This window comes from Berkeleyomyces rouxiae (assembly GCF_048999995.1).
Source record: "Berkeleyomyces rouxiae strain 22BRR77 chromosome Unknown BrBRR77_ptg000005l, whole genome shotgun sequence".
Classification (NCBI taxonomy): Eukaryota; Fungi; Ascomycota; class Sordariomycetes; order Microascales; family Ceratocystidaceae; genus Berkeleyomyces; species Berkeleyomyces rouxiae.
In genome coordinates this window covers 1,367,682-1,379,694 of record NW_027396495.1, presented here as the reverse complement: position 1 = coordinate 1,379,694, position 12,013 = coordinate 1,367,682, and the positions used below count along the sequence as shown (strand labels likewise).

The following is a 12,013-nucleotide window of genomic DNA, read 5'->3' as shown; positions in this document are numbered from 1 at the left end:
GCTGAGCTCGTTGGTTCTACGAACAGCTCGTGTCTGTTCTTTGGGTTGACACCTCTTAATGCCTCTTCCTTGTGACACCGTGTGTCCATCGGCGACTGCTTTTTTTGTGTCTCTTCTTTGACCACTATGGTGCTTGCGTTTGACCCCTGCTGGGTTATAATTGCCGACAGCTCGTGTCTGTCCGGGTATTGATAGTTTATATCTACTCGCTTTGCTGACAGCCCGTGTCTGTCTGGGTATTGACAGTTGCTGTCTACTCGCTTTGTTAACAGCTCGCTTCTGTCCCACTTCTTGACAGTTATGTCTAGTCTTCGTGCCACAGTTGTGTCTAATGCGTTAGGCCACTGTTCGGACTATTTTCTTTCGGCTGTTGTTGTGTCTACTTACGACCACTATACGTCTACTTCTTGTGACATGTTCTGTGTCCTCTACTTTGGACAGCTCTCTTGCCTGTTACTTTCTTCGACTCTGTTACGTCTACTTGCGACTACTCTATGTCTCCTTTCTGCGACCTCTTTGTGTCTTCACTTGGGCCTACTCTCTGCCTCTCTCTTTTGGACAATATCTTGTTGTTTTTCTTCTCGTTAAAAGAAACACGATGTCCCTCTTCGAAGTCCTGCCTATGGTGGTGCAGGCCAGTCTTGTATCTTGTGCTGAAATACTGCCAAGTTTGACAAGCTGACTTTACCAATTTCTTGTTTTCCCCTTTCACCAATACTCTTTACGGATCCTGCACGTCTTTGTTTCCATGCTGTCTGTTGTCATATACCAATTACCCGATCGATGATGAGTCCCCATTACACATGTTAGTCTATTCTCCCACAACCGGAATCGTGTTCGTTTACATCCATCGAACCATGTCCCAGGGGGTTCTTAGCTATTGTGGAGGCGATTATGTCGCGGCGATTGATGATTGTGCCAACTGAGTAGCCACTCTGGTGTACACTTGTTACCAGAACTTGGTAGTTCTCAGGGGACCTTCTGCATCTTGCAGGCAACAGATTTATGGGCTATGGAACTGAGCGATTGTTGTTTGTTATAACCTACAGGCCTGGCTCTTACTTCTATGACCAATGCCATAACTAGGGAGGACAACAAGGTTGAAAAACCTTTGCCTTTGCGGGTACTGAGCTGCGTTCTCAACTTATTCCCACTTAAGATCCTTGGTGCTGCCCCTCGGTTGATGAGGTTGCCTTTCGTTATTCCCATTCTTTTTTACCTTCCTCTTGTCGGTGGACACGAGGCCCTTACGAAGTTGTCGTTGCACTTCAAGGCCTTGTTTTATGTTGATCAGATGTACAAGCTTTCATGCTAGGGATTCCGTTGATCCCCTATACGTCACGATGTTGTTGGTGCATCGAGATCTACAATTCTTGCCTGCGGAGTCATGCTGTGTCTAGACCCGTATGGTTGGCTTATTCCTTCTGTTCCGATTCTGCAAAGCCCGGTGGACTTCCGTGTCCCTAGATGCCCGGCTTCCTTTTGCGAATTCTCCGACTTGATTCTAGTCTAGGATGTGGCGATCTTAGTACTGCTGTGGAAATCAGTCATTTAAAAGGAGCATACTGTCATGAATAGCCATTCTTGCCATTGCCATTGCATAGGGTTATGCCTGGCACCTTACCCCGCTTCCGTTGTGTCACGCTAATGTTCCAAGGACGTATGATGATACGGTTATACCACTTGGTGGTCTGTGTAACCTTGAGGTGTCACTCCGGTTTATCTACTCGGGTGTGGCCGGCTTGCACACTATAGATCATCGCTATTAGGTAACTCGGTACTCTGCAGTTGATGCAGCTTATTCTGAGTTGACTGCTATTCTCGTTCCTTTTGTGTCAACAGCGTTTGAGCGTGGGGCCCACACCTGTTAGGCCGATATCGCTGTAACGCGACATATCGTTGCCTGGGTGTCTTGAGGGATTTTCAGTTCTGCTGCTGCCGTGTTGGTTTATCTCGTGAACTAACATCCGGTTTGATAGTAGCGTCTGGTAACGTTGAGTTACGTATGTCCCCACTTTCGGTTATCTGTGATTTGGTTCTAGCTTGGGAAGATCTCTGTTGTCAGAATCTGCAACGCCTTAAATAGCGTTGCCTTCTGCCCTGTGTGATCAGGTTAACTCTTGCTCCCCAAGCTTAACAATCACATACACCCCTTTTGCCATTCTTCTTTGTATACTAGTTTATAGTATCACTTCTTCGATAGTACCTTCTTCTTTAGTACTATATCTTTAATTATCACTTGTTTCTTGATAGCCTTCATTGCATCAGTACCTTCTGTCGTCTTCGTTACCTCAGTGTTCCTGTGATTGTTTATTCCCTTCCGTGTGTTATAAGATCAATTAGTTGAGTGTGCCTCTTTACCTCAAACCGACCATACGACCTAGAGAGTTCTATCCTCTCCTCCCGGCCGTATATCCGCGCAGGCCTGACTGTCCACCTCTGGAACCTATCATTGTCCTGAGTCGTTGGCTTTCTAGAACCCTAATGGTTTCCTTGGGCCCTATCCGTAATATGCTGCACTGCGCCGCATTTTCTGCAGAGCGTCAAGAGATGGCCATGGCATTGAGTCCTAAGTCGCTAGATCTCCCGACGCTCTTCAATACGAATAACGGAACCGAGGTGCTGCTGAAGTTTGTTCGCAAGACGGGTTTTTGCACAAAGGCCTGGGTAGAAGGTGTGGGGAGAAGAGAAAGTAGTGGTGGGAGGAGAGTGGAGGAAGTTGAGGAGTGAGGAGGAATTGGTGCTTGTGTCTTTGGACAAATTACTGTGTCGACCACGACGTATTTCCTTTGTCGTTGATTTTTGCTGGAGTTTGGATGTTGTTTTATTGTACCTTGCTATGTGTAGATTTACTGCACCTCGCCATAACCCTATCAGGTTCCATGCGAGTAATGAATAAAAAAAAAAAAAAAAAAAAAAAATGTCGGGTACGACAAGGGCAAGGACTTCTTCCCGGAGGCCGCCGAGATCCAGCTCGAAGCGGGCAGCCTGAGTGGCCACGGAAGAAGGTTGGTCATTAAAAGGTTTTAGGGAAAGGGAAGTTTGCAGCGCAGAACAAGATAGTTTCAATCGTTTCACGAGGGCCTGGGATATGATCAAGGAGACTGTATTTCCGGTGTCGACTAAAGCTACTGAGTTGTGAGAGCCGTTGATTACAACGTCAACGGATAAGGAGCCTCTCACAAGCAAAGGGGACGTTCCCTTCTTGTTCTTACCCCTCCGGGGGCGACTGTCACCGGAGGGTCTCAGTTTTCCGACTGAGCAGTGGGCAACTGTACGACACCGAAATCGGCATCCAGGTCATCGTCTAGCTGCGGCGGCGTGGGCACGTGTACACCGCGGACACGGGCAGGAGGCGCGTTCCGGTTGGGAGGCACATCGTAGGGGCATTCCCGTACAAAGTGACCTGAAGCGCCACAGCGGATGCAGAGGCCAGCGCGACGACGTCTCTCTCGTTCCTCTTCACTCGCCCAGCGGGCAGTGCGGCGGGCAGCAGGCGCACGGGTAGGCTGGGGGGCAACGCGACGGGTTCGTTCCCAGTCCATGGCGTCGGGATGGCGGTGGGCAGCGGGGGCGGACGGGTAATAACCGGAGCGGCGGCCAGAAGTCGACTCGGCATCGAGCTTACGCTGCCGCAGTTCCTCGGCAGCTAACACGACCCGGTCTAAGTACTCCGAGAAGACCCGGGGAGGGAACGAGTTCGCCACGTATTCCCGAATGGGCGTGTCGAGGCTGTCCTTCAGCCACCTAATCTTCTGTGAGTCCGCCGCGTCCAGAGCTTTGGCGCGGGTCAGCAGGTCCTCAAACTCCTGCAGATGGACCTCGATCCTTCTGCCTCTCTGCTTTAACCGCGAGAGCTGGTCTTGTGCCTTATCTACGGCAACTTTGTCTTCAAACGCTCTCTGCAGCTCTTGAAGGAACTGGTCGCAGGAAACGGGGCCGTCGTCTGTTAGTCGGGTCTTGATTGACCGCATGCGGCTGCGGGCCAAACCCTCGGCCTGGGCATAGATCGAGACGATGAAGTCTCGGTCGGCCACATGGCCACGCTCGCAGTGCCATATTTCCAGGACCTGGTCGAACCAGGCGTCGAATTCCTCGGGCTCGGTGGAACTCAGCGAGGGAATCTTGTAGCGCAATTTTGCGCGACCATTCTCGTTACCAGCCGCTGAGGCGGCGGCGGCAGCAGCAGCGGTGGCGGTAGCAAGCGCTGCTTGGGAGGCTTGGGTTTGGGCGGCTGCCTGCTGGGCGGCTTCGCTCTGGTTCTCCAGCATAGCCAGCATCTTGGCAAACTTGCTCTCCAGCTTGGCGAACCGTTGAGCATATTTGTCCTCAGTGCTGTCAACACTGGGGACAGGGGAGCTTGCGTAAGCGGCCCGCATGTCGTCGGTGGTGCGGCCACTCATGTTGAGAGTTTGTGTAACAGTAAAAAAAAAGTAATATGTGATGAAGATTGATAACGGGTTTGGGGAAAATAAACGATAAGACTGTTGAGAACTGTAGGGGCAATGCAATCTGTAAAAGCTGTATCTGTACCTGTAGCTGTAAAGAACTGTAGAACTGTAGAACTGTAGGGCTGTAGCGAAAAAGAAGATCGCAATATGATGTAAGGGGGCCAAGTCGTAAAAGGACGTAGAAGGGCAGAAACAGATATATTGCGATGGAGAGAAGAAGAAAGGACTAACTAAAACTAGGAGAGAGCAGCAGCTCTTTATACTGCTTGGGTAGAACAACTGAGGCCTACCTGATTGACCCAAACGTGGTGAGTCATCGGGCGTTCGGATCAAGGCCGGTTGGGCCACTTGTATTCGGACCGTCAGTAGTCGGGCCTTTGCGGACTCGGACCACCGACACTCGAACCACCGTTGCTCAAGCCACACCGGCTTCAACTCGGACAATCAGGCAAAGCCTTGACCCGGGTCTCCCAGACCCTAACATCCTCCACAGGCCCGACTGTCCACCTCAGGAACCTATCATTGTCCCGAGTCGTTGGCTGTACCCGGAACCCTAATTCTTTCTTCGGGCCCTATCCGTAATATTTTGTTAAGCTTCATTTGAAGACCCGACGCTATTATAACTTTGGCTTTCTTTGGCACTTTTTTCTCCCCTCATTTATTTTTCCCTCTCTATTACGTTTCAACTCGCAATGGCCCTCACTCGCGAGATGATCGAGCATCTCAATACGTTCCTCCTGTCGATTCCTGACCGAACTCCTGAGAACTGGCATCTCGGTGCCCTTCCTAGGGAATTCAGTGCTGAGATCAAAATGGCTATTGTGGCGGCTTACATGTCTGGTCTGCGCACCGACGATGGTGCCCCGCCCATCCCCGTTGGCTCTGTTCCTGATGCGGCTCAGGTTTACTGGGCTGCGTTCCAGGCTGGCGCTGAAGCCCGCTTCAACTCCCTTGAGTCTCTTCCCCGAGTCAAACGGGAAGAGGATGCCGATCCGTTGAAAGAGGCCGACAAGCATCTTGATGTCGTGCCCTATGATGGCAATCAGCAAGGCTTCCAGGCGTTCCAGAGGCAACTTGCGGTCAAATTTGCTGCTGCACCCAAGCACCACCGCACGGAGCAGCGCAAGCTGATGACTGCCTTCTCCTACCTTAGAGATGGCGCTCTGGATTGGGCCATGCCTCGGATGGACCCGGCCACTGGACACATGAACTTTGAAACATACGACGATTTCATGAAATCGTTAGCTGAGGCTTTCGATGACCCTGATGTAAGAACGTAGATAACGTCACGGTCAAAGATGAACTAAAAGGGTTAGAACCCTGACCGTGCACGCTAAATTCCAATAGTACGTGCAAGACGAAACGGCTAGAGCAATAACAGGAAGTTAGAACTCTACTACTGCACAATAAGGCACAGAGACGTGCACGATAACAAGCAAAAGCAAGAGAGTCCAAGATATAGTCTCCAACTACGATCTAGACTCTCGGTCAAAGCGGACGATTGAAATCTACGCAGGTAGCATTTCGATAGGAGGCCACGCGGAGCGTGCGACTCAAAACTTACATAAAAAGGACAGTAGCAACTTAACGAGACTTGGTTTCCTTTAGAACTCAAGTTGAAGTTTGCGTTTCAAGAGACTCCCACCTTAAGAAACGTTCGTACTACACATTCCCTTACCTTATCATACTTATTTTACTTCACCTTACTTCCGACTCCCTTATTTTCCTTCAATTGAATATCAACTCTAAACTCATTCTATTACCTCTCCTACCATATTACACTCTTCAACTTCTACTCGTTTGACTTTGGAGTTGTAATTCTTTATCTCTTTTATTCCACAAACACTTTATTATTTCTTTCAAAAAAAAAAAACTACCTCCTCCCCAGGAAATGAAGATGGCTCTCCAGGATGGACCCAAGGACACTACAGGCCATGTTGATGGCGAGGGAGTTACCCCTGTAGTGGAAGCCAGTCAGGCTCACCCCGGAGGTTCGCTGGTCAGCTCGGACTCATCGACAAGAGCCGAGCCCCACGAGGCCGATGGAGGGCACGAACCGCCCAGCTCCTCGTCGTCAGACGACGAGGAACAAGTTCAAGAAGCGTGCCCCAAGTGGGCACAGAACCTCATACTTCAGCTTGCCACACAGGCAGGAAAAGCTGAACGACGCCAGAGCGAGGCGCTGGACCAAATGGTCAAGGTTTTCAGCGACAGCCAGGAGGCTGCGCAGCGTCGCAAGATCCCAAAGGCCCCGACTTACAGTGTCCAAAAGCTCAAACTTGAAGCCACTGTTGGTGAAGTCGAGGATTGGATTGCGGGAATCATCGAGGTCAACGCGACTATGGCACCCGGGCAACCGGACCGCTACTATGTCGTGTGGGCAGTCGCCCAAATGCAGGCTCACCTGCAGAACAGCTGGCGGGGGCACCGCAAAGCGAAAGGGCTCGACAACCCCACCTTCGAGGATCTAGCGTCGTTCTTGCGCAAAGAACATTCCAACCCAGGACAGCGTATTAAGGACACAATAGATGCGTTGGAGAATCTGTCCCCTCGGGAGGACGAGGACCCACTGACGCACTTTACGTCCTATCAGAACTATGTCTCGCTGCTGGGACCAAAGTATGCCCCGATGGGTCGTTACGAAGTTTTCCGTTTTCTTGGAAAGTTCCCCGGCTGGTTGCAGAGGGAATTCACCAAGCAGGAGAAGTGGAAGGTAGACACGGTCGAGGAAGTGGCTTATGCCCTGCACCGACTGTGGAAGTCGTCCTACAGAACCCTGAAAGGAAAGAAGACCGAGGAGAACGACCGCAAGGCTCGGACCAGGAAGCGGGAGTATGCTGAGCCAACCAAGAAAGCCTGGAAAAAGACGCACGACCAAAGTGAGGGAGTGCAGTGCTTTGGCTGTGGTAAAATGGGCCACTACAAAAGCAACTGCCCAACCAAGCGGGTTGAGAAGAGGCGCACCCAGGATGATGGCCGTGGCACCCGGGTTGAGGCCAAACGGCCGAAGGTGCAACAGACTAGTCGCCTGAAGCCAGCAGAGATTTTCTCCAGCAGTGAGGACTCGGGAAACGAGTAGAGGTAGACTCGGGTTCCCTATCGGGGCTACCTCTAATTAGCGCAGCACCAGGAACATGTCTCCAGACACGTGGTTTTGTCAGAGTCGACAGACAGTGGAAGGCTCTCAAGATCGATCTAGATACATGCTCTGAGGTTCCATTAATTGATGTCTCATTTGCTGAAAAAATGAACTTTGAAAAAGTGAATGACGATTCCCAGGAACTAGGCGCTGCCGACGAAGGGATAAATATGAAAACCAAAGGCACTTACCGTGTATTGGCGAAACTTATAGATGAAGAAGGGGTTTCCAAACGATGCAACATGCTATGTCTAGGCGTAAATCGACCAGACGGAAACCCGCTTTTAATGTCACGTATGACCCTGTCTGAGCTAGGCACGGTAATCGACACGGTCAGTGGAAACTTCAAGTTTAAGACCATCGTTACAGAAGATGCAGAAACGTTCTGGCGCCATTGCAAGCACAAAGAACGGGTATATGTGATGAACGTAAGGCTAGACGCCTCAGGACAGGTACAAATAGGGATACCGAGATGTTTGCAAGAATACAGAGACGTATTCTCAGAAGAAAAGGCCAAAGAGTTACCAATACTCGAAGGCGCTGTGCACGAAATAGAAATACAAAAGGGGGCGGAGATACCCAACGGTGGCATTTATCCGATCAACCCCAGACAGCAAGAAGCACTAAGGCAATACATCGAAGAAAATTTACTGTTAGGACGGATTAACCCATCCAGAAGTCCAGCGGGATCCCCAGTAATCTTCGTACCAAAGGCGGACGGTACGCTACGACTTTGCGTCGACTACCGAAAATTAAATGCTATCACAATCAGAAACCGGCATGCGTTGCCGCTGATGAAAGATATTGTGTCACAACTAAGCGAAGCTACAGTATTCTCGAAGATAGATTTACGAGATGCCTATCACAGGATCTCAATAAAACCCGAAGATCGCTGGTTGACGGCATTCAACTGCAAATATGGTCATTTTGAGTACACGGTGATGCCGTTTGGACTCAGTAATGCCCCAAGTACATTCCAAGCGTACATGAATAAGGCACTATCGGGCCTAATTGACCAGAGCGTGATAGTATATCTGGACGATATTTTGATTTATTCCCGCAACGAAGAAGAACATGAAGCGCACTTGCAACAAGTGGCCGAAAGGCTTCGGGAGTTTGGTCTGTATGCGAAAGAATCAAAGTGCGAATTCTTCAAGGAAGAATTAACGTTCCTAGGATTCATCATAGGAAAAAACGGTACCAAAATGTCTCCAGAACGGGTGAGAGTAATCCAGGAATGGCCTACCCCGAAGACGTACCACGACGTGCAGTCGTTCATTGGTTTCACCACGTTCTATCGTCGATTCATCAATGGATTTTCACGAATCGTAGCGCCCTTGACAGGATTACAGAAAGGAGCAGTCAACGGGAAAAAGAAAGGACGGGTGCCATGGACTGAGAAAGAGGACGGTGCGTTTGAGACACTAAAAAACCTGTTCCAAACCACCCCAATCTTAGCAAATTGGGATCCGAAAAGGCCATCCAGACTGGAAACGGATGCATCCCAAAAAGCACTTTCGGGAATACTGTCACAAGAACCAGAAGATAAAACCTGGCATCCAGTAGCATTTTGGTCCAGGAAATTAACGGACACAGAAACCCGGTGGACAACAGGACAACAGGAGTTGCTCGCTATAGTGGAAAGTCTAAAGAACTGGAGCTACATGCTGATAGGAGCAGACCACCCGGTAAAAGTGTTGACGGACCACCAAGCGTTAAAAGCAGTGGTAAATGCACCCGCGAGAGATTTACGGGGGAGAATAGCCCGATGGGTATTCGAGTTGTCAGAATTCGATTTCAGCATCGAACATCGTCCAGGAAAGACAAATCCGGCAGATCCATTGTCAAGAAGATCAGACTACATGGTAGGGGATATACCTACGCATGATACATTGATGTCGCTGGATCGACTGCTGAGTCTGGGGCTACAGAAAGCAAGGACAAACAAAAGGCAGCACCAGGACACGGAAGCCTCGCCAGAGCTCGAACCAACAAAACGGTACGAGAAGAGGGTGACGAAGGAAAGACCGCTGGGTTTTCCTTCAAGTTCACAGGCCGACAGAGCCAACATGGTGGAAGGAATAGCCACGCATGACACTACAGATGTTGCGGGTGAACTGCTGGGTCTAGGCCAGGGGCGGCCGAGGACTCACGAAAAGGCAGCATCCGAACACAGAAACCTCGCCAGAGCTCGAACAAACAAACCGCTTCGAGAAGAGGGTGACTTGAGATATACCGTGGGGTTTTCTTTGAAGTCACAAGCCACCGAAACCCGGAATGGCACCAAGCGCAGAAAACTCAATGATCAAGAGTCTGCGAGAGATGCAGGTCGCGAACTGATCTCAGGGGATAACCACAGGGATGGTTGTTACGAGGCAGGCATGTTTGCCTGGCCTTCAGAGCTATTCAGAGCGCGAATCAAGGCACTGCAGGCCCAAGATAAAGATTGCTTAGAGACCCTGAATAAGCTAAAGAAAGAGACCAACGTTGGTCACTTTCAATGCGATCAGGAGGGAATTTTGAGATTCAAGGGACGCCTTGTTATCCCAGAAATCACCCCGCTGATGTTGGAAATCGTTAAAGCGCACCACGAAGATGAGCGCGTAGGACACATGGGGAGCACCAAAACAGCCCAACTCATCAGAAGGAAGTTTTACTGGAAAAACTTAGATGAGTTTGTTCTAACATTTTGCAAAAAATGCATGAGATGTCAAGGGTCGAAGAAACCAAGACACAAAGCGTTCGGGTTGCTGAACCCGCTACCACTACCAGAACACCCATGGCAGGAAATCTCAGTGGATTTCGTCACAGGATTGCCAGAAAGTTTCAGTCAGAAGCTGGGAGAAGTATGTGACGCAGTATTGGTAATCGTGGATAGATTAACCAAAACATGCATCCTAGTGCCCACAAAAAAGACCCTAAATGCTGCGGAATTCGCCGGGATTTTATTCAGTGAAATAGAATGCAAATTTGGGTCGCCAGAGGGCATCGTGTCAGATAGGGACAAGTTGTTTACATCGAGATTCTGGAAAGAACTCTGCGAGTACAGAGACACACATAGAAGACTATCGACAGCATACCACCCGCAGACTGACGGGCAAACGGAAAGAATGAACCAGGAACTGGGCAAATACTTGAGGATATTTTGCTCAGGAGAGCCCACGCAGTGGGCAAACGTTTTGCGAGCAGCAGAGTTTGCCAGAAACATGCACATCAATGCAACTATTGGCGTGAGCCCATACGAGGCATTATACGGGTATCACCCCAGATTCATTGAGTACACTGAGCCCCTGAAGGAGCCCACGGTACAAGGTGTGGCAGAAAGGATCAGTAAGATTGCAGAGCTGCGAGCAAGCATCAAGAGAGCATGGAAACATGCAACAGCAAACCAAGCAAAACACTACAACAAGAACCGCTTGAATCAGGAATTCAAAGTCGGCGATTGGGTAGGACTAAGCACGCGGAATTTTAACTTCAAGAAGGGCGAGCGTAAACTCGCGCCCACGTTTATTCCAGTGAAGGTTCTGAAGCGCATTGGGGACATCGCGTACGAGGTTGATTTGCCGAAGAAGTACAAAAAGATGCACAATGTGGTCGGGGTAAACTTACTTGAACCATGGCATGGAGAGCCTAAAATCAAGGGTAAACTTCCGGAAATCTCAGAGGATCTCGAAGTATGGGAGGTCGAACAGATAACGGACCACAGGAAAGATGGTGAACAGACGTGGTACAGGATCAAGTGGAAAGGTTGGCCCGTGGAATACAACACGTGGGAACCAGAAGCCAACGTCAAAGACTCGCCAGACCTGCTCAAAGAATACAAGGACCGCAAGAAACATGCGAAATGGGAGGACTACCCAGTCAGATCATAGAACATATAGCTTGGTCACAACTTGCACAGCAGGAAAAGGAAATGCCGAGACAAGATACTACTGCAAGAGACCCCGAGAGAACAAAGCCATGTTCTAGGTTGCCAAACCCGAAGGAATAAATCATGAGGACATGACCCCATAAGGGGAAGGGTAAAGGCAAAAGACAGACAAATGACAAAAGACAAGAGAGTTGCGGCCGAACTTTAAGAGCAAGGCAATCTCTGAACCAAGAACATAAAGGCTAAAAGGCAAATTCAAACAACTTCAAGAGCGGAAGAAGCGGGACCCTGCTCTGATGTCAAAATAAAGTTTGAACAGACCAACCAGAGGCGGTTAAGAGCGGAAAACTATAAAACACAGAAAGCGAAGCCTTTGCTGTCACAACCAAGCCAGCTCCGAGAAACCCAGGCAAATTCACCCAGCTCGACACGAGAGAACCAGGGTCGGTTCTTTCAAGGAGAGGGTGAATGTAAGAACGTAGATAACGTCACGGTCAAAGATGAACTAAAAGGGTTAGAACCCTGACCGTGCACGCTAAATTCCAATAGTAC

At 49.6% G+C, this 12,013-nt stretch overlaps 4 protein-coding genes across 4 annotated transcripts; 3 read left to right on the top strand and 1 right to left on the bottom strand.

The window, feature by feature from the left end:
• Nucleotides 1-3,245: 3,245 nt before the first annotated feature.
• Nucleotides 3,246-4,403, bottom strand: BROUX77_005513 (uncharacterized protein; the record flags this gene model as incomplete). The annotated part of the gene is made up of 1 exon (XM_073750395.1): nt 3,246-4,403. The coding sequence occupies one exon, from the start codon at nt 4,401-4,403 to the stop codon at nt 3,246-3,248; it is 1,158 nt and encodes a 385-aa protein (XP_073604399.1).
• A 740-nt stretch (nt 4,404-5,143) lies between these two features.
• On the top strand, nt 5,144-5,731 carry BROUX77_005512 (uncharacterized protein; the record flags this gene model as incomplete). The annotated part of the gene is made up of 1 exon (XM_073750394.1): nt 5,144-5,731. The coding sequence occupies one exon, from the start codon at nt 5,144-5,146 to the stop codon at nt 5,729-5,731; it is 588 nt and encodes a 195-aa protein (XP_073604398.1).
• A 611-nt stretch (nt 5,732-6,342) lies between these two features.
• BROUX77_005511 (uncharacterized protein) lies at nt 6,343-7,530 on the top strand (the record flags this gene model as incomplete). Its single annotated transcript, XM_073750393.1, has 1 exon — nt 6,343-7,530. The coding sequence occupies one exon, from the start codon at nt 6,343-6,345 to the stop codon at nt 7,528-7,530; it is 1,188 nt and encodes a 395-aa protein (XP_073604397.1).
• Nucleotides 7,531-10,796: 3,266 nt separating this feature from the next.
• Nucleotides 10,797-11,462, top strand: BROUX77_005510 (uncharacterized protein; the record flags this gene model as incomplete). The annotated part of the gene is made up of 1 exon (XM_073750392.1): nt 10,797-11,462. The coding sequence occupies one exon, from the start codon at nt 10,797-10,799 to the stop codon at nt 11,460-11,462; it is 666 nt and encodes a 221-aa protein (XP_073604396.1).
• Nucleotides 11,463-12,013: the final 551 nt, after the last annotated feature.